Raw genomic sequence first — 21,632 nt, 5'->3', positions numbered from 1 at the left:
AAGTCTTTTGGTAGCCAAGTCTCTGTAATATTGGGATGATACCTTTTAAACTTTGACCAAAAAACAGCAACAAAATGTGCATTATGACTAACTAACTAACTAACTAACTAACTAACTAACTAACTAACTAACTAACTAACTAACTAACTAACTAATTAACTAAGTTACTAACTAACTAACTCACTTTACAAATTAATACATATGATTTATTTGATTAATTGATATTTGATTTATATTTTGTATTAATAATATGAATCTGCAAGGTAACTAGTATATAGTAACATTAAATAAAAATACTAAAATAAAATACACGTACCTCAAAGTTGTACTTAAGTACAGCACTTGAGTGTATGTGCTTAGATACATTCCACCACTGGCTGCGGTGTGATCAGAGAGTGCAATGGCTGGAACACATACAAAGCTGTCAGGGTAACTGATGGTGGTGTGACTGCAGGTCAGAACAAATATTATCATAATACATAGAATGAATAAGCAGTCTGATTATCAGATGAGACTCTAAATCATTTATCCGTAGCACCAAATGCTGCATAAAGTGCAAACAGGAATATAAATCACTGGTTATTCAGCACAAAATTATTATTCCTATCATTAATGGGACATAAGGAAACAAGTTTATAAAGTGTGTGTGTGTGTGTGTGTGTGTGTGTGTGTGTGTGTGTGTGTGTTTTAAATTGCATTTGCATTAACTCAGGGAATAAAAAGATTTATACCACGCTCCCCACTTTGTTGGACATATATTTTGTCACATAACGTAATTAAAGGGTGACAGATTGAAACTGATGTTGACATTTGATTGAAAGTTTGATGTCTCCCCTGCCAAGGAAATACTTCCTACGAGCAAATGGTTTGTGTGTCAGTGCATCTTCACTCCAGGGTTAGGGTTATTAATTTGATGAAAGATAAAATGATCAGAATTTTTACCATCAAACTTGACAGTCCAGTCTGACAGCTTAATTTCCTGTGTATGTGTCATAATGGATGTGTGTGTGACAAAAGTATTTCTTGGGTTTTTGCCAGCCATTTTCCCTGTGCGAGGAGAATGTGGAACAGTTTTATTTCTGTGGCTACTTAGCCGTCCACAGAGAATCTCCTATGAGAAAAGACGCTGCATCTGTCTGCCCAAGAAAGTGAGAGAGAGAGAGAGAGAGAGAGAGAGAGAGAGAGAGAGAGCTACTGATGCATTGCAGATAAACTGCGTGTCCTAGTATAACCCCTCCCTTCCTCTTCTCCTATGCAAACCCCCCTACTGCTCTTTTTTGCCGTGCCACTATACATGACATCATCACTGCCTCCGGCCCTCCCACTAACATCACCCCATCGGCTATCTACAGCCTGTCAGTCTGTGCTTAGCTCATCATCTGATCCTCTTCACCTTACACCTCTCACACATCCATCTCATGAGCCAACGCAGCTTTGACCTTTGCAGAGAACTGCAGTCCGAAGTTATCCATTGTGAATATAGGATTGTTTCACAGATCAGGAAGGACTCAGTTGGTCATGAACATTCAACACACACTATGATTTTATTTTTATTTTTTTACACTGTGAATTATTTGGTCTTTCTGGCAAGAAATCCATAAGACAAACATATAAATCATTTATTTATGTGAAGCTAATTGTATAATTCTCATCAATGATGACTCATCATGTATTAGTGTTAGCTAATGTACTTAATACGATACAGTTTTATTATATTATTTTTTCCATTATGGCAGATGCATTTTACTGTTGTAGTTGGTCAAAGTGAATTTCAACTACTTTCCATACTGTTGGGAACTTCAATCAATAACAAATCATCATATAATGAATGAACACACTATATGTAAATGTTATTAGTTACATCCCCCCCCCCCTACCTTTATTGTCCCATTATATCCTCTCAATAAAATCCTCTTATTCCAGTCTATATGACAGTATCATACATGTATTCTAATTTTCCTTGTTTCCGCTCTTACAGGATAAATCTGGTGATATTCTCTATTTTTCTTGTAGTCAAGAAATTCCAGGAAAAAACAAAAATCCAAAAAGAAAACAAAAAAATAAAAATCGTCTGTGTAGCCAACAAGTGAAATGCATAAAAACACCACACAGCGATGTTACTTCTCTAAGGTTTCACATACACCATCCTGTTGCCATAAACACAGGTGTAATATTCCGCAGCTCAAAATATACCCCTGAACCATTCCATCAAATGCAAATATTCCAGACGTCTTGAACAAAACCACTGCATGAGTTTGTAATTAGCCAGACGCCGGTCAGTGAAGCTTAACCTGTAAAAGGAGAGAATAACAATGATACCACCAGTTAGAGCATGCTTTAGTTTTCTGCAGGTTCAGTGTCATGTGTTTTACAAAATATTTTTCTCTCAACCCAAATATAGATTTTCTGTTGCTGAAATGTGCATCAGCAGAGCTGTAAAAACCTCTGAGGGAAAATGTTAATCAATATATAGTACAAGAAACCTCAAATGACTGCTGAAAATGCAATACTCAAACTCCTTCACCGTCGATTCTCAGCAGTGCACACACATACATAATGATGCAAACATGGAAATGTGACGTAGTGAAACATTGTCAACCTTATGCTATCATTCTGTAATGGCAAACTGGAAGCACACAATGGCTCAGGTGTAATGGTGCATCAGGACTTAGTTACGACCTTGGTACCCAACATGTTTATGTATTGTATCCTGTGAAGGACATCTCCTTGACAACCGCTCGTGGTTAACTGCCGCAAATGATGCCAGATGTAACAGATGGATGCTAGTGTTGTAGAGGGTGTAAAAGCAATAATGTTATCATGGTGAACAAGAGGAGACAACCGTTATGGTATGTTGGGAGTGTGCGAGCTAGACAGTGATGAACGGAAAGACAGGGAGGAGGCAGGAGGGAGACAGAGGGAGGGAGGAAGGAAGGAAGTCAGAGGGTGGCTGGGGACAGATGGAGAGAATAGGACGTGATAGCAAAAAAGATAAGGAAATGGCAGAAATAAAGAAAGAAATTTAATATAAAGTGATTAAGAAGTTGAAAAAAGTAATGAGGAAATAAAACAGGGGATGCAAAAAAAAGAAGAGAAGAGCAGCAGTGATAAAGAGGCGGACAGTCTAATAGATAACAGCAGCAGCAGAGATGGAGTAGACATTGTTCAGGCTGGTGTCCCGAGCAGCTCAGTATTTATGGCTGTGTGTGTGTCAAGTCATTCTGTCTGGCCACCTGCAGTCGCCCCAAACTGTCCTCTACGTCTTCCTCAGACTGGCTGCCTGTAGCTACATGCACACACACAAAAATCCAAATGCTACAGCAGACAATAGCAAGGTTTCTATCCAAATGTAGTGCAAAATTTGTTGTTTGCATTTTCATGCGCACAAAAGCTGGTGGATGGAAACCAGGAACACTGTGCAAAAGTGTGGCAACAGTTTCCTGACATGACAACATGACATAGCCCCTATGCACAAAATGACCATATAGAAATCTTAGAACTTGACTGGCTTGCAAAAAGTCTTTACCTCATCTCCATCCAGCATATCAGCGCCCAACCTGGGGTGAGTGGGAGAAAATCCCTGCAGTCAGGTGAGATGTTCAACAGACGTGTCAGATGTGGGTGGGGTATTTGGGTGTCCACCTACTTTTGTCCATGAAGTGTACTAGTGTAGTGTACTCAACCCAATCCAGGTGCTTTCTGACCACTTAATGACTTACTCAAAATGCAAACTCGTGTTTACATTCATTAATGTGCTGCTGTACAGAAAACAGCAGTGTTTTCATTTCACTTAAAACTGCTAATGTGTAAAGTGTGTGAAAACTGTGTTAGATCTGTAGCAATCACAACATTGACACCACCCCTGACATGGATCATTAATCTTCTGGCCTCACACAAACTCACACACACACACACACACACACACACACACACACACACACACACACACACACACACACACACACACACACACACACACACACACACACACACACACACACACACACACACAAGTTGTAAGCCTGTGAGGTCCCACTACAGCACTGGGCTGAGATCAATGTAAATCTTAATTAAAGGTTCCAGCATTTGCTTCTCTCTATCTCAATGTCATTCTTCCTCTCCACTGAGTCGTGACTTTCTCCCTTTTCTCCTTGTGAATATATTAGGGACGGAAGTGCAATTGGCAGCCACGTTAGGACACATCACAGCAGCTGTGGAAGAAGTATTCAGATCCTTTACTTAAGTTGCAATACCTCAGTACTCCATTACAGGTAAAAGCTGTGCATTCATGCAGCAAATGCATGCCGCAAAAAGTGCTTAGACTTTAACCAAATGAAACTTTGCTTTGACCTGTATTACCATTAGCTTATGGTGACTAATGTTACTGTAATTATCATGTAACAACCATTACTTAGTCCTTTTGTCGACTTGCACTACATTGGAGCGTTTACCATTATATTACAGTGGTCAGTTGTGGTCATAGTGGCTGCTGCTGAGCAAAAGTTACATAGTTTTGTTTCTGAGGTAGTAAATACAATGTAGGTCCATAGCTACCATTGGACACAATCGTCTTATATTTTAGGGGAATTAGGGAGCAATCTAGGGAAGTTCACATTCTGCAATTGAAAATGACACATTGTGGGTATTTGACTGATTCCAGTATGGACTAAATATATTTGAATTTGACTAAAAATTAATTTTCTCCCACCAGAATTCTAAAATAAAATATATATAATAAAAAAATTTAGAGACACTTGACTTCAGTATTTATGAAATCCTGATACTATATTAAAGGAGGATTTTGGAATATGCATTTAATCTGTCATATCACTGCTTTATTATCCTGCTATTAACAAACATTGCAACGCTGCAACTTATATGTGCTACTCAACAGCATACCAGCTGAATAAAAGGTCATGCTGCCCTTTTACTCTCTGTATAAGCATATATGTCACCTAAGGTTGCCCGTGCCTTGACCTCATTCAGTGCACTCTCTATATATTCTGACTGCGGCCTGCTGCCGGCATGTTGGGACAGACTGGGATGGGCTCGTCTGCTTGCTGGAGCCTATTTCTACTGCAGTGCCATTTGAAAACACTCCAACCCCTCTGCAGTGCGCTGGAGCCCAGAACTGATGTTGAATGACTCCCCTGTTTTTGCCCAACCCATCCCACCCTCACTCCGCCGTGTACATCACACCACCGTGCCCTCGTAGGGGCATCCAAAAGCACCTCAAGCTTCTAAGTGAACAGCCCAACAATGAAATATATGTGTCTAAAATCATGCAGGCAGCAGGCAAAGGCCTGAACAGAGAAACTCACGGAGCAGTGATCAAGGACACTGTAACGTCAGCAAGCAAGGAGGATGTGGGTGCGGCTTCTGGAGTATATAATCATTTAGAATACATATTAATGCTTAAAATAGACGCACGCACGCACGCACGCACACACACACACACACACACACACACACACACACACACACACACACACACACACATGCACAAGGAGAAAGTCATTGTGACCATCTCTCCCTCCCTCTCAGTCTAGCGCTCTCTCTCTATTCTTTCTCTGTCTGCCTTTCTGTCTCTGGAGCGATCTAAAATTGGCCATGCTTGATGCATTAGCTCTGCTTGACTAAAGCTCACAGTGGAAAGCCAATGACGGGGGGCAAGAAAATGTGGACAGGTGATTAATGGCAAATTCACTATTGAAAAGCAGAACTGGTTCTCTACTCATATGGTACACCAAGACTAAGCAGACTTTTAAAGGTGATACGTGGTCAAGAGTGCAATAATTGCCACTAAACTAGTATGAAGAAGCAGAAATGCCATATATGTACAAGTTTGTGTCAGTTCAGAGGACTTACAATATGGTTGCAACTGTGGATGAGTGGTGATTATTTTGACAGCATTAAATGCACAAAAAGCACCAATGCAGCTGTTTTTGGTGCATTACCTCAAACAACTGGTAATCGTTTTGCATTGACCGCAGTGACCCGAGATTAGAGTGAAGTGTCAAGATTGATAAGAGATCAATAGCCTGTTGGAGAGGCCGAGCCACCGGACAGGCAGCCCGCACTGACGCTTCACCGTACAGGGGGATGGGGGAAATGCCTCAGCAAATGAATGGATAAGCCACAATTCCCATGTGGCTTTGCACCTACAATAGTGAGGATCCTTCAGATAGCTGTAGACATGTTGATACTACACACCGTATAGTATGTAGTAAAGTAATGCAGGACAAAGTGCATGTGGTCCCCCATACAAGAGATTAGAAAATGTCCCAGTATTTATTAGTTATTAAATTAAAAGATTAGTTGTTAATTCTGTCTTTGTGCCTTTCACCTTATATTTAAATGATGTAATCTATAATAAATAAATGACTAAAATCAAATCAGATTGTAGACATGAATGAATCAATTTGTGAATCGGTGAACAGGAGTTCTATTGAACAGCAATACATTTAACTTTGAAGTATACTACCTGTCATTATATAAAATTATTATAATCTCAGTTCTGTGGGTACTTGTTCAGTATTGCCCTGATTCTATGATCCAATATGGAAAAGTGTACAGAATCCCAATAAAACTAATTTTGAACAATAATTAATTTTAATTTAAGAGAAAAATTCAAATAACCTGGTCACCTTGAGTGTTAAAGCACACATTATATATATGGAGGAGCTGAGGATCACTTGGTGTAAGTTTCAAGAGGTTCACATTCCTCAGTCTGTGTGTCAACAATAATCATGATGTGGTCTCTCACAGTTCACTTTAATAAGTTGTAAAATAAACTGCTGTCATGTCATCACAGAAGGGGTTTTCAGCCAAGGGCAGAACTGATTGCTAGTTTTGCTGGTCGCTGTCCGTGGTGCTGAAAGAATGACCGTTTCATAAGAGCAGTCACATCAAACCAATATCCTGTTAGGTTGATTTATAATGATGACTTTAGATTCTGAGGAGATTTAAACTAAACAAACTAAAATCTAAGTCAATTTTTCCAACATACACATAAGGACTGTATCTGTTTATTTAAATCGGACAGCCGTATAGCGCCTCCAGCCCACGTGGTGGAGACTGAACGGGACCGGGGACCACTAGCAGACGGCCTGAGGGGAATGCGCCCTCCCTTCCCTTCCATCAATGGACGAAACGAAACAGCTTTCCTTGCCTTGTTAACGGCACAGCCTCAGATATATAAGGAGCAGACAGAGGAGGTCTTAGTCGCTGTGAGAGCCATACACCCCTCACCTGCATACACACACACACACATACACCCACATACACACTCGCCAAACGCCTCCACCTCCTGCACCGTCCCCCTTCATTCCTGCGCACATCCCCTACGGTAGTCTGACCGGATGAGTTACCCGGTGGACACGATAGGGAGCCCCTTCAGGAGAAGTATGGATAATAGGACGACCAGCTACGGCTACAGCCGCTCCGTCGGCACCCCCTCCAGCGGCTTCCGCTCCCAGTCTTGGTCCCGGGCAAGCCCCGGCTCCACCATGACCACGTCTTACAAGAGGAGCGTGAATATGCCGGTGTCCCGAGCTTACAGCTCAACGGTGCTCAGCTCCGCCGACAGCGTTGATTATAACCAGTCTTCCATGCTGAACGGAGACTACAAGCGATCTAATGAGAAAGAACAACTTCAAGGGCTCAACGACCGGTTTGTTGTTTACATTGACAAGGTGCACTACCTGGAGCAGCAGAACCAGCAGATCGAGGCGGAGATCCAGGCACTGCGGCAGAAGCAGGTGTCTCGCTCCCAGCTGGGCGACCTCTATGACCAGGAGCTGCAGGAGCTGCGCTCCATGCTGGAGCAAATCCACCATGACAAGGCGCAAATCCAGCTCGACACCGACCACATCGAGGAGGACATCCAGCGGCTCAGGGACCGCTTTGACGAAGAGGCTCGCATCCGGGAGGAGACAGAGGCCATCATCCGCGTCCTGAAGAAGGACACCGGCGACTCGGAGTTGGTGAAGTCCGAGTTGGAGAAGAAAGTTCAGTCCCTGCAGGATGAGATCGCCTTCATCCGCAACAACCACGAGGAAGAGGTGAGCGACCTCATTGCCCAGATTCAGGCGTCTCAGGTGACCGTGGAGAGGAAAGACCTCCAGAAGGCGGACATCACCGAGGCGCTCCGGGAGATCCGCCGCGAGCTGGAGGGCCACTCCAACCAGAACCTGCAGCAGGTGGAGAGCTGGTTCATGTGCCGCTACGCCAAGCTCACCGAGGCTGCGGAGCAGAACAAGGACGCCATAAAGTCCGCCCGTGATGAGATATCCGACTACCGGCGCCAGCTGCAGTCCAAGACGGTTGAGTTGGAGTCCGTCCGCGGGACAAGAGAGTCGCTGGAGAGGCAGCTGAATGACATCGAGGACCGCCACAACAACGATCTGGCCAGCTTGCAGGTAGGAAACAGCCCCGGGACAGCCACAGAGCACATAGAATATACTTTTTATTATTAGATATGGTACTTTGATGTTTTGCGACTGAACACTTTTATGTGTTTAAAACTTATTAATCAGGGTTGAATTGGTATCATGATGGAAGTTAATCTGCTTATTAGTTCATATTTTTTATATCTTAATGACGTAGTTTTTTTTTATTAGAGGGACGTAACAACTGAAAACCTCCTTAATAACGGTCAAACAGATAATGATTTTTCTTCTGTATCAGGGTTGATGCCCTGTGTTTAAACATTTTCTGCTGCGTAATGATTGCTATGAGCGCATCATTGCGCTTACAAGTCCCCAGCGCTTACTTTCTTCACAAGCTTGGGTGTCAGGAGATAGTTCAAGGGAGACAATGCAGCAGTCTCTCTCTCTTTCTCTCTCTCTCTCTCTCTCTCTCTCTCTCTCTCTCTCTTTCTCTCTTTCTCCCCCCCTTCTCTTGCTCGATCTGTGTGTGTGCTGCTGAGTCAGAGGCATGGGTCGATGCCTTCATTGGCTCTGTCCTTACATCACACCACTGAGATTTTGGGGTGGGGGTGGGGGTGTATTGACAAGTGTGGAGGCTGCCCTTGAAAAAGAAGCATTCAACATCCCTAGAATACTGTATTGCGTCAGAATATATTAAAGCAACAGCCTTTGTTGCAGTCCTGCAGAGTTTATGAAATGTGCTCGGAGAATAGAATATTAACTACATTGAGGTCAATAAGAAAAGGATTTTGAGAGTCTGCGTAGTCTATGGACTTTCTGAAAACTGCAAAAGAGAATGTAGTTTTGTTCCACTTTATCAACCTTGTATTATGTGCTCTGTTTTCCCCAGGAGACAATTCACCAGCTGGATAATGAGCTCAAGAGCACCAAATGGGAGATGGCTCGTCACCTGCGTGAGTACCAGGACCTGCTCAATGTCAAGATGGCCTTGGACATTGAGATTGCTGCATACAGGTATATACTGACATTTTAAAAATAGTGTAGAAACAACATTTACAGTCAGTTTTACACAATTTCTACTATCCCCTGTACCCAAAGTGAATATTAAATGCATGATGTATACATTTGCTGTCCCCAGGAAACTCCTCGAGGGCGAGGAGACCCACTTTAGCACTTTCCCTTACCGCCAGGTGGTCACCTCCACCAAAATCTCCAAGCCCAAATCAGAAACTCCCAAGCTCAAGGTGCAGCACAAGTTTGTGGAGGAGATCATTGAGGAGACAAGGGTGGAGGATGACAAGGTTGACATTGACGAGGCCCTGGCAGAGATAGCACAAGAGCTGTCTGCCACACTTGGAGAAGAAGGAGAAGAGGGAGAGGCAGTGGAAGGCGAAGAGGCAGGAGAGGGTGAAGAAGCAGAGGGCGAGGGGGATGAGGCAGAGGTCGAAGAGGAGGAAGTCGTAGCCGCCACTGAAGCCAAAGTTAGCTCTAGCGCACCCGCAAAAGAGGAAGAGGAGGAAGAGGAGGGAAAAGGCGATGATGAGGAAGAAGAGGGAGAGGGTGGAGAGGAAGGAGAGAAGGAAGAAGAAGGCGAGGGAGAGGATGAAGGTGGAAAGGGGGATGATGCCGAGGGAGGCGATGAAGGAGAAGAGGGAGGCGAGGAGGAGGAGGAAGTAGAGGAGACAGTATTGTGCTCCAAAGCTCCAGAGTCTAAAGCCTCTCCTGACAAAGAGAAGGCCGGAGACAAAGAAGGCAGCGGAGGGGAGGAGGAAGCTGCCGCCGAAGAGGAGGGTGGCGATCAGGAAGAGGATGCAGGCACTGACAAAGCATCTAAAAGCGGAGATGAGAAAGATGAGAAAGATGAAAAAGAGGATGCAGACAAAGGCAAAAAGGAAGATAGCGAAAAAGATGAGAAGAAGGTGAAAGATGAGAAAGCGGACGACAAATCTGAAGCTGTAGCCAAGACAGAAGCTCCGAAAACAGAGGCTGCAAAGCCTGAGGCCAAGAAGGAAGAGGCCCCCAAACCAGAGGCATTAAAACCAGAGTCCCCCAAGCCTGGATCCCCCAAGTCTGAATCACCTAAACCTGAATCTCCTAAATCTGAATCTCCCAAGCCTGCCTCTCCAAAGTCTGAGTCCCCCAAAGAGGGCTCACCGAAGGCTGGATCTCCAAAACCCAGCTCCCCAAAAGCTGAGTCCCCTAAGTCTGAGTCCCCGAAACCTGAATCCCCAAAAGCTGAATCCCCAAAAGCTGAATCCCCAAAAGCTGAATCCCCAAAAGCTGAATCCCCAAAGACCGCCAAGCCTGAGGCTCCGAAGGCTGCTGAAGAGAAATCAGAGAAAAAGAGCGACTCAACAGATGACAAGAAGGTTGAAAAGAAGGATGTTGCCATGAATGGCGACGTAGACAAGACCAGCTCAGAGGAGAAAGAGAAGAAGGATGAGGAGAAAGAAGCAGACGTAATCGCCAACGGCGTGGACGAGAGCCCCGTCAAGGAAGATGGCAGCCAGAAGGTGGTCATCACCAAAACCGTGGAGACCATCACCACCGGAGAGGATGGATCCAAGCACGTCACCAAATCCGTCACTGTGACCGAGACAGTGAAGGAGGTGGAGGAGGTGGAGGAGGTAACGCAGGAGATGCTGGTGTCCACCAAGAAGATGGAGAAGCACTCCACCCAGTCCATCAAGCAGGTGACCGAGGGCGATTGAGGAGACTCCATACGGCTGATCCGGCGGAGAAGGTGGGGGGCCAGAGGAGACAATGCAAAGACAAGCAATCAAACCCGAACTAACATAACAAAGAAAAATCATACAGCTAGAGCGATGTAATAAAGATAACCACTCTCAAACATACAAAACAAATCATAGAGAGAAGCCAAAACTTAAATGCTACAAATTTCAAAAATGCATGTTGAGTGATAGCTTTAAATGGGCTTCGCTGAAGATGCGGTCAGGAGCAAGCGTCTGAGACATTTTATCCTCGTTTTCTTTCTTTCTGCAGTTCATGGGTGAGATCATGGGAGGGAGGGAGGGGGGGTCTCTGCATGCTAGCTCAGGAGAGGGGAGAATGTTTCTCTCTAATCTGTATGTATGGTAGAAGATACACTGTAAAAAGAGTAAATGTGTGTAAGGAATAAATGCAATACGGGTGGGAGAGTGAGAGAAGTATTATTAAAGTTCAGAGGTATTTTGAGTTTAGGTAAAAGGAGGAGGACAGGCAGGAGGGAGGGTCCTCCACATAGACACTGAAGAAGCCTTACTTGACCTGAAGAGACCAACTGAGCCAAAAAGAAACTAACAAATACACAACATACAGTGAAGAAAGAGATGGGGAGCGATGATGATAAACACATGACCATGTACATCCAGTAACTGAAGCAGTTAAAGCTTAACAAACCTGAAGAAACTCCTAGCCTTAAACATGCTTTTTATCAGTGTCTGTTATGTTTACTTGAGTGCAGCTGAAAAGAAAAAAACAACTACTGTAAATGCGCACATACATGCATTCTTGTATGCATAGGATGGACTTGAATTTAAAGAAATAAATGAGGTGCTACTGTTTGCAATCCCATGACTTTACTCATCATGATCGATTTCCCAGCAGCATTTGCTCAATAAATGTCATAATGAAGTAAAAGAAATAATGTTTGTGTCTTGTCATTTTACATTCATGTATAAGGGTATGCTTTGCAAATGCATATACACACATATCAAACAATACATTAGTGTTCACATTAAGTTGTTGAATAGTTGAATGTATTGCTATTTTACAGTAAATGTTATGAAATAATAGCTTTAAGCGAAAATATTACAGCTTATAACTCCCTGTTATTTAATGTGGTCAACTAATTTAACTAATATAATAATACACTGGTATACAAAACATTTAAAATCAAAGTTACAAAGAGCTTTACAGGGTTGAACCAATAGTAAAACATGACAGTATGTCATCATGTCAACATGTCAAGTAAATTGGAAAAAACAAAAAATGGAATAGAATACCCAACAATAATATGAAAAATAACGATAAGTACAACCATGATAAAAGAGATAAGACATATATAATACTCTACTTCAATTTATTTTAACCACAAAATCTTACCAATCTGTGAGGAGACAGTTATTAATGAATATTAAAAAGTAACGTAAATTAATTAAAATTAAAAAATGCCTAATATATCTAACAGTTGTCTCTGGTCCTTCCCACAGATGTCCTATATCTCATTTTGTGATTTCACACTTACTAAGACAGGAAGGGGAAATATATTGGCCACATACACTCCCCTCCAAAAGTATTGGAACAGTGAGGCCAATTCTTTTATTTTTGCTGTAGACTGAAAACATTTGGGTTTGACATCAAAAGATGACCATGAGTCAAGAGATCAACATTTCAGCTTTTATTTCCAGGTTTTTACATCTGGATCTGATACACAACTTAGAAGATAGCATTATTTGTTACGTTTTTAGGTGAGCAAAAGTATTGGAACAGATAGACTTAAAATAGATTAAAGTGAATAAGACTTAATATTTAGTTGCAATTCCTTTGCTTAAAATAACTGCGTCAAGCCTGTGACCCATTGACATCACCAAACTTTTGCATTCTTCTTTTGTTATGCTTTTCCAGGCTTTCACTGCAGCCTCTGTCAGTTTTGTTTTTTTTTTTGGGGGGGGTTACTCCTTTCAGTCTCCTCTTTAGCAGGCAAAATGCATGCTCTATAGGTTTTAGGTCTGGAGATTGACTTTGCCAGTCTAAAACCTTCCACCTTCTTGTACCTAATGAACTCCTTTGTTGTTTTGGCAGTGTGTTTTGGGTTATTCTTGCTGCATGATGAAGGACCTCCCATCGTTTGGTTGCATCTTTCTTTAAATTGGCGACAAATGTTTCTGTACTCTGAGTTCTTTGTGCTGCCATCTGTGTTACATCATAATGAATATTAATGAGCCCGTGGAAGGTGGCCCAACCTGACATCTCCCTGTGTTCGATGGCTTGTTGTTTGGGTCGTGGATCCCTTCCAACTTTCCCCTTTGGTGGTTTCTTTGTCTTTCACTTTGTTCCAACTTGGCTTGTCTCTGCTTTTGAATCGCGGCCCCTTTTGCTAAGAGTGGTTTGCATCTTCTGGTGTAGCCTCTGTACTTTTGTTTCATGAAGTCTTCTGCGAACAGTAGATTGCGATACCTTCACTCCTGCCCTCTGGAGGTTGTTGCTGATGTCACGAACAGTTGTTTTGAGGTCTTTTTTTTTTTTTTTCACAGTTTCTGTCATCAACTGCTGCTGTTTTCCTTGGTCTACCCGTTGGACGTCTGTTACTTAGTACACCAGTGGTTTCTTTCTTCTTCAGGACATTCCAAATGGTTGCACTGGCTATGGCCAATGATCGTGCAATGGCTCTGGTTGATTTTCCATCTTCTATCAGCTTCACAATTGCTTGTTTTTCACCCATAGACAGCTCTCTGGTTTTCATGTTGGTTACACCTCTAACTATAAATGCACAGGCAAAACCCAAATCTGAAACTGAGCATAGACATTCAGCGCTATTTAGTGTTTGAATAATCAATGTAATAGGACACACCTGGAAAACAAAACACACCTGTCAATCACATATTCCAATACTTTCGCTCACATGAAAAATGCATGGGTTCAAACATAAGGTGCTATCCTCTAAGTTATGTATCAGATCCAGATGTAAATACCTGGAAATAAAAGCTGAAATGTTGATCTCTTGTCTTATGTTCATCTTTTGATGTCAAACCCAAATATTTTCAGTCTACAGCAAAAATAAAAAGAATTGGCTCCACTGTTCCAATACTTTTGGAGGGGAGTGTAAATGTATCTTGTATCGAGATTTATGATTAATATTCAGACAATATAGAAATCATTTAATTGTCAAAAGCAGCTCTCACATATTGACAATTTTGCCAATAATGTTATCTGTAAAACATGTAGCTTATCTAATCTAATTAAACAAGTCATTTGATTTCCTTTAAATTAATTCTATTAATCATTTTCATGACATGTTTAGTGGATATTTAATTTAGGAGAAACAGTGCAATAAGGTTTGACTGACCACATGAAAGGATGATTTATTTCTTGACTAATCGGTTAACACATTGCAGAGAGATATGTCTTACGTTTAATATTCGACTGATGTGCTGCTGAACTAGTTTGGCGAGAGGTTTTAAATATGAGGCTTTGTTCAGTGTCTTGTCGACAGCAGCATAAACCCAGAGAAGTGATGGCAGATGTTACCACTGAGAGGCTGTGTGCAAAGAAATAGCACTGCATCAGAGTCTAAAGATTTTTATAATTACTTTTTTAAACCTGCTACCAGGGAGGTATGCTCCATCCGGCTGCTGCAGACTCTCCACAGTTAATGTTCACCCACGGGAGTAAAACAACAGAGCAGCTGCTGGGTGACGCCAGGTATCAAGAGGATAATGTGCATCACTGATGGCTTCTTATCATATTAGTAAAGATTACACATGTTGTACTTCTGAAACTGAATGTAAACTACTAAAAGTAGTAATTTGGCGCAATTGCAAAAACAATATTGTGGGTAATCCTGTATCATGTAATTAATTTCAATGGGTGCCAGATTACATTACATTTCACATGTAAATGGGACAATTACACTCCTTCACACTGGAGTAATCATTATCATCATCATTTCTCTTAGTTTGTCAGTAAAAGCACTAAATTACAGCTAATTGCTTACTTCAGCTGGTAATCTGCCACTTTGTCTCAGTTTAGACACATTACAACCTGAACAAAAGGTGTGGGAGCTTGGCTTGATGGTATTCAAAAGAAGAGCAGCACACCTGGATGTTCTGCCTTTCCTCCATGTTACTCTCAAAGTGAGACTATAACTTATATGTTACATATCTTATATATCTATTACATATTTAAGAATGAATAAAATACTATTCTTTATCTTATGAGTGAAAAGTTAATCAAAATACATAAACAGGAAAACACATTTTCTATGTTTGTTATACAGGATTTAGCTGCTTGGTCTTGTATGACCAGTAGCTTCTGGTGGATAATGCTAATATTAATATTAGCTTAGACAAAGTTTGTACTGTAACTGATGTTACTGAGTAATTTCATTGACTCCATGACTCTTCTCTAAACTGTTACACTATGTTTTAACAGTTCAGCACAAGATAAATATGCTTACTTTAATATTGGCAGCAGTAAAACCCTTGTGTGTATTAAAATGAGTAAGGGTGTGTTTGATTGCTTATCAACTTTTAATTTCTTCAAAGGGACGGGTGCATGTTCTAAATAATAATAAGTTAGTTATTGTTTGGCCCACTTACCAACACAGTCAGCAGTTTCTGTAGCAGTTGTGACACAGCTTATTGAGGCCATTAAGGTACTTAGAACCCTTAGCACCAAATGCTGCAGTTTATGCCAAAAATGGCATTCCTTCCTCTCTGAGTCAGTAAAGTCTGAGCACATGTATCGTTTACATGATCCATATAACTCTGTTTTTTCTACTGCGAATAAACAGCCATGAATGCTTAGAAATTATAGAAAGAAGATGCTAAAGAACTTAACAATCCTCATGTAATAAAAGTAATCCAGTGACAGCTGTGTGTACATCCAAAGGTAGATTGCAAACAGGAACTGCTAATAGCTAATTCGTCATATTTTAATGGTGCCAATTTGTAAAAATGTAAACAAATATATCGGTAGGCTAAAAAAACAAGCTAAAGTTTTACCAAATTAATTGAATAACTGGCAAAATTATACCTCCTGTTTACATCCACAGAAGCATTATGGAAATTCCAAAACCTAGAGCATGATGCAACTTTTTAGTGTTTCCTTATCAATATTTATTTGACATTAAAATAGAGGGGAGGGGAGGGGTTGTCTCAAATTTTGTCTGACAAAGCCTGACACTGTGTACCACCCTCCCCCTTGCCCCCAACAGTGCCAGACTTTGAAAACCCCAAAAAGTATGATTGCAACAGGAAGGTCACTGTTTATAATCACCAGACTGACTGGGAAACATGGAATTAGTGAATAACACATTTCTCAACCAGCACCGACGAGGTGATTATAGAACAACAGCGTTTACAGGCGCTTATGCTGTAAATCTGCGTCCTTCATCTGGTCAGGTGTTAGAAGATACATAAGGAATTGTTAATGTTTTACCAACGTCAAAATCAACGACACACGTGGCTTTAAGAGGTGTTTATTTAACCACCAAAAACTCACACACTCACATTCAGCAATTACACATAATAGACTCATCAGGAAGCGTGCAACCAGACCTTTATTGACTACTCTGGAAGCAAGCAGTTAGCCTTGATTTGTTGCTGTAACTGGCTATTGGACTGTTTTACTGAGCACCATGTTAACAAGCAGATTTGAGAGAGTAGCGTAGATGCCTCTTCTGGTTAGTTTGCTGAGGCTGCTGGCTTACTTTTTATCCTTTGTGCTCTTTTCTTCGGCAGCTTCGGGTTTGGCTGATTTTGCTTCCTCTTTCTCCTTTTTGGTGTCAGCTTTATCATCTGGTTTCGGAGCAGCTTTGTCATCTTTTTCGTCAACTTTGTCGTCTTTGTCGTCAGCTTTCTCGTCAGCTTTGTCATCTTTGTCGTCAGCTTTGTCATCTTTGTCGTCAGCTTTGTCGTCTTTGTCGTCAGCTTTGTCGTCTTTCTTGGTGTCTGCTTTATCTTCTTTCTCTTCGCTTTTCTTTTCTTCCTCCTTCTCCTCTTTCTCTTCTTCTTTTGCATCCTCACCTTTGTCGTCGGCTCCTTCTGTTTTTACCTCCTCTTGTGCTTCTTCTTTAACCTCAGTCACCTCTCCTTCTTCTTTGTCTTCTCCTTTGTCGTCTTTCTCACCCTCCTCCTCTTCAGCGGCCTCTGTCACCTCCTCCTTTTGCTCCTTCTCATCACCACCTGTATCAATAGATGGGAATTTCATTATTATTTATCATCATCACCTTAATAATTGATGTTTAATTGAGCAAATACAGAATATAATCAAAAACTCCACTAACCCTCTTCTCCCTCCTTAACTTCTTCATCTCCTTCCTTAGCCTCCTCTTCGTCTTCTTTCTCTTTATCTCCCTCCTCCTCTCCTTCCTCTTCCTCCCCTTTTTCCTCTTCCTCTTTTGTCTCCTCTGTCTCCTCTCCTCCCTCTTCTTCCTTCTCCTCCTCCTGTTCCTCCTTTACCTCCTCCTCCTCCTCCTCGTCGCCGGGTGGGCTGGCCTCTGCTCGCTGGGCGTGGCTGGCAGAGATGATCCCCTCGGTGGTGCTGACGCTGGAGCTAAGCAGGCGGGATGTCATCATGTAGGAGGTGCCGGAGCTCAGGCTGGAGAACACTGGCCGGGCATAGGATGGTGCTGAAAAACTGTGGCTGTACAAAGAGGACACGCCCCCAGCCACTCCCCCACTGAAGCGAGACTCCTCCCCTTCCAGCAGCTTCCTATACAGGTTGGTCAAAAGTTGGTCAGTTAGTGGCCATTAATTAGCAGACAACACCTCAGTGTCTGATATAAAGTGAAGAATGTGACACTTATTTATCCTAATGGATCTCTGATTATAGCTTTTTCCCAGAATGTGTTTACAAACATACATTTTCTTTTCTATCCTATCCTGAGAGCCATTTTGCTAAAGCACTCTGACTTGAATGTCCCCGTCACTTAAATGTTACCAGATATTTCCACCTTAAGTTACCTTGTGAATAACCTCTAAAACTAAAACTCTGTCTCAGTTTCCCTACCAGTAGGTATTCATGCATCACTTGGGCTAAAATTAACACTATCAGACATTTGATCTATTTGATTCTTTTTGTTTTAGAAATCCAGTACGATTTCTCAGGCTCACTGTCATTGCTTCTCACCTGTATGCAGCAATCTCGATGTCCAGAGCCATCTTGACATTTAGAAGGTCCTGGTACTCTTTCAGGTAGCGTGCCATTTCCTGTTTGGTGCCCCTCAGCTCACCCTCCAACTCTGCAATGGTGTCCTAAAAAGAAGACAAAGTCAAGTTTTTTTTCTCAAGGACAGAATGAAATGAAGAGATTTCCAAAAATATGCCCCCACAAAAAATTCTGAATTATTAATAACACATCATAATACAATACACTTGCAACCACTCCTGACCTGCATAGCAGCTATCTCAGCACTCTGCTTTTCCTCCATCTCATGCAGCTGTTTCTCCAGGGATTCATTGAGGCCTCTGCATGCATCGATCTCCAACAAGCGGGTTTGGAGCTGGCGTCGGTACTCTCCTGCTTCGTCCTTGGAGCTTTTCATGGCGTCGGTGTGATGGGCAACGGTCTCAGTCATGGATCCCACCTTCCCTCTGAACCACTCCTCTGCTGCCTGCATGTTTCTTGCTGCCAGCCTTTCATACTGGGACCGGATGTCCCTGAGAGCCCCAGAGAGGTCTGGTGTTGCGGCCTCAGACTCTACTGCCACCTGGACACCCAGCTGCACCTGGGCCTGAAGCTCAGCCACCTCCCCATCATGAATCCTCTTGAGGAAGGCCAGCTCCTCCAGCAGAGTTTCGATGCTCTTCTCCAGCTCAGCCTTAGCTAAAGCAGCCTGGTCGGCCTCACGGCGGGCCTCCATCAGCCTGCCCTCAGCCTCTTCACGAGCCAGCACTTCCTCCTCATATCGACCCTGCAGGGCACTCAGGGTTTGCTCAAGCCGCTCTCTCTGTCCTAGGACTGCCTGCTGTTCTGCCCTGGCCTCATCCACAGCGGCTCTCAGGGACCGGGCCTCTTGCTCATACAGTGCTCTCAGGCGGGATGGCTCAGCGTGCTTCTGCCTCAGCAGCAGTAGCTCTGCCTCTAGAGCACGGTTCTGCTGCTCCAACTCACGCACTCTCTCAATGAAGCCAGCAAAGCGATCGTTGAGGTCCTGCAGCTGGCTGCGCTCTTGGGTGCGAACAGTGCGGAATTCAGAGCTGATCTGGGCTGCCTGGCTGAGCTCCAGCTCCAGGGAAGAGGCTTGTGAGGAGGAGGAGAGCAGCACCCGGCCGGGAGAGGAGTACTGTAGACGGGAGGAGGACAGCGGGGAAGCATGGGAGGAGTAGACAGAGTGGGTCCTCCCTCTGGTCACAACACGAGGGGGGGCTTCGACATACCAGCGTCTGTATGACGTGGTGGAGTAGTAGGGGTCATATCCGATGCTACTCATGGTCGAGTGGTGGGAGGACAGGCTGCTCTCCCTCTCCTCTTTGTGTATGTGTGTGTGTAGAGGTGTGTGCAGGGCTCAGGTTGAAGCCTCGACTGCTTGCTGCTGCAGCAGCCTGCGCTTTTATAGCAGGACAGTGAGCTCTGACGCAAGCGCTTTCCCCAAACTCTGACAATGCAGGCTCGATAGGCTTACACTGCAACAGCAAGAGATGAGACAGAGAGGGACCATGGGAATCGGTGTAGGAGGGAAAAAAGTGAGGGTTAATGATTGAGAGAAGAAAAGACAGGAGAGGAGAGGTCACAAAATGACTGAATTTAAGGATACATATTTCTGTTTGTCTGTTTGTTCTTTGACATTGACAGTTCAACCAAGACAAGTTTCTAAATAACATCACTTGTAATAAAACAGATGAATCACAGCGTGCTTCATGGTGCAACTAAAACATAAATGCAAACAAAAGAAGAAACAGAGCACATCACTATTCTTAACATTGAACCTCGACCTGGACTTTGACAGCAATACTGAAAACGACTATGAGGAGTTCAATACATAATGTAGAGTAAAAACATGGCTAAAACATAGATATACTATGCGCTATCAACACTGCAGGAGAGAGAGAGGGGAGGGTGGGGGTGGGGTGTCCTGATTTAACAATCGTGACACAGCATCTCTCCTTCAGGTGGAGAGGAGAACTACAGCCACGACCTTAAAAGACCTGCAGTGATAAAATCTCACCCATACGGAAGGTAAGAGGTACATGAGATTGGTTAATTAGTACTTACTAATTAGTAGTGTACATGCACATGACAAAAGACATTTAGAGTAATAAATAAGGCATATAAGGTTGTCCTTGTGATTTGACATGGGAAAAAGTAAATGTTATGATCATCAAAACATAACCACTTCACATTATACCTTTATAAGAAAAAGAGATATTCTTCATTTTTGAAAGTATTATTATTTTTTTAAATCAGTGATAAAAAAGCCTTTTTTGCCTTCTGTCAGGTTGTTCTTACAATTCTATAAAAGACAAGCAGTCCCTCTCATCTGCAGCACATACCCTGGCAGGTCAATTACACCTAGCTGCTGACATGCATTTTCTTTTTTTGTGTGACTGACTGAGTGTGTGTGTGTGTGTGTGTGTGTGTGTGTGTGTGTGTGTGTGTGTGTGTGTGTGTGTGTGTATCTGCAGGTATGCAGTAGCTTGGTGAAATGTTGGGAAACTCACCTTGCTTTCGAGCTCCGTGCATAAATGAAATGTGTCGCTGTGTTTTACAGCCAAATGCGTCTGTTTGTGTGTGTGTCGCTATTTTCCTTTTTTCCTCCGTGTATATGTGTATGATCCATAGTTTGAACGCCCCAGTAATTTGCTTATGCAGCAAAGGCCCCCAGCACTCACAGACAGTGCTGTGCCCAAACAGAAGTAAGGCAGGCAGCGAGAGGTGGGGGACTTCACTGGGAGCTGCATGGACTCTGCTGCAGGCTGAGTCATCGCTACAGTAGTGATCACACATACTCCCCTGTGTACTCTCTTTCCCACCTGAACAGCAGTCTGACAATCTGCACCAGGGCCATTTTTTGGCAGACACGATGCTTAAAGGACCTGGGGAAAGGAAAGAGAGAAAGGAGACCATTAACTTCTCTTCCCAAATGAATGCAGTCACTTACAGTGCTAATTTCTAGGGTTGTTGCTTGTTAATTAAGAATAATTATGTGGTGGCTGTTACCTGTACAGGATCAATGATTCACTGGGATTAGCTCATGCTTGGTGGCAATCCTGTGAAGTTAAATAGTTTGCTCTATGAGTCGTATTTGTCAACACTTTAAAGGCACACTAATACATTTTTTTACCACTAGGGGGCAGACAAACATGTAAAAACAAGCCGAATGTTACACAGCTACCACCATAAATAATATTGCCTGCTTTATAATTGACAATTTATGGTAAATAATTAAAGCTAATTTTGCTATATATATATAAAATTCACTTCAATTCTGTTTTTCTTTATTGTCAGATTTTTATTTCAAACTCATAACAAAACATGACAGCCAGACTGCAAAACAAACGCCACAAACATACTGTATCA

General features: G+C 42.7%; 2 protein-coding genes across 2 annotated transcripts; one reads left to right on the top strand and one right to left on the bottom strand.

The window, feature by feature from the left end:
• The first annotated feature begins 7,141 nt into the window (after positions 1-7,141).
• On the top strand, positions 7,142-12,036 carry nefma (neurofilament medium chain a). The gene is made up of 3 exons (XM_051412913.1): positions 7,142-8,420; positions 9,280-9,404; positions 9,529-12,036. The coding sequence occupies exons 1-3, from the start codon at positions 7,362-7,364 to the stop codon at positions 11,099-11,101; spliced, it is 2,757 nt and encodes a 918-aa protein (XP_051268873.1). The 5' UTR covers positions 7,142-7,361; the 3' UTR covers positions 11,102-12,036.
• A 4,538-nt stretch (positions 12,037-16,574) lies between these two features.
• On the bottom strand, positions 16,575-19,701 carry nefla (neurofilament light chain a). Its single transcript, XM_051412914.1, has 4 exons — positions 18,505-19,701; positions 18,243-18,367; positions 17,398-17,825; positions 16,575-17,296 (listed from the first exon to the last, which is right to left on the bottom strand). Exons 1-4 carry the CDS (start codon positions 19,543-19,545, stop codon positions 16,818-16,820), a joined length of 2,073 nt encoding a protein of 690 aa, XP_051268874.1. The 5' UTR covers positions 19,546-19,701; the 3' UTR covers positions 16,575-16,817.
• Between the last annotated feature and the right edge of the window lie 1,931 nt (positions 19,702-21,632).

The sequence above is a fragment of the Dicentrarchus labrax genome, unplaced genomic scaffold (genome assembly GCF_905237075.1).
Source record: "Dicentrarchus labrax unplaced genomic scaffold, dlabrax2021, whole genome shotgun sequence".
Lineage (NCBI taxonomy): Eukaryota > Metazoa > Chordata > Actinopteri > Moronidae > Dicentrarchus > Dicentrarchus labrax.
The sequence above is the reverse complement of the archived record's forward strand: the minus strand, read 5'-3'. Positions and strand labels throughout refer to the sequence as shown.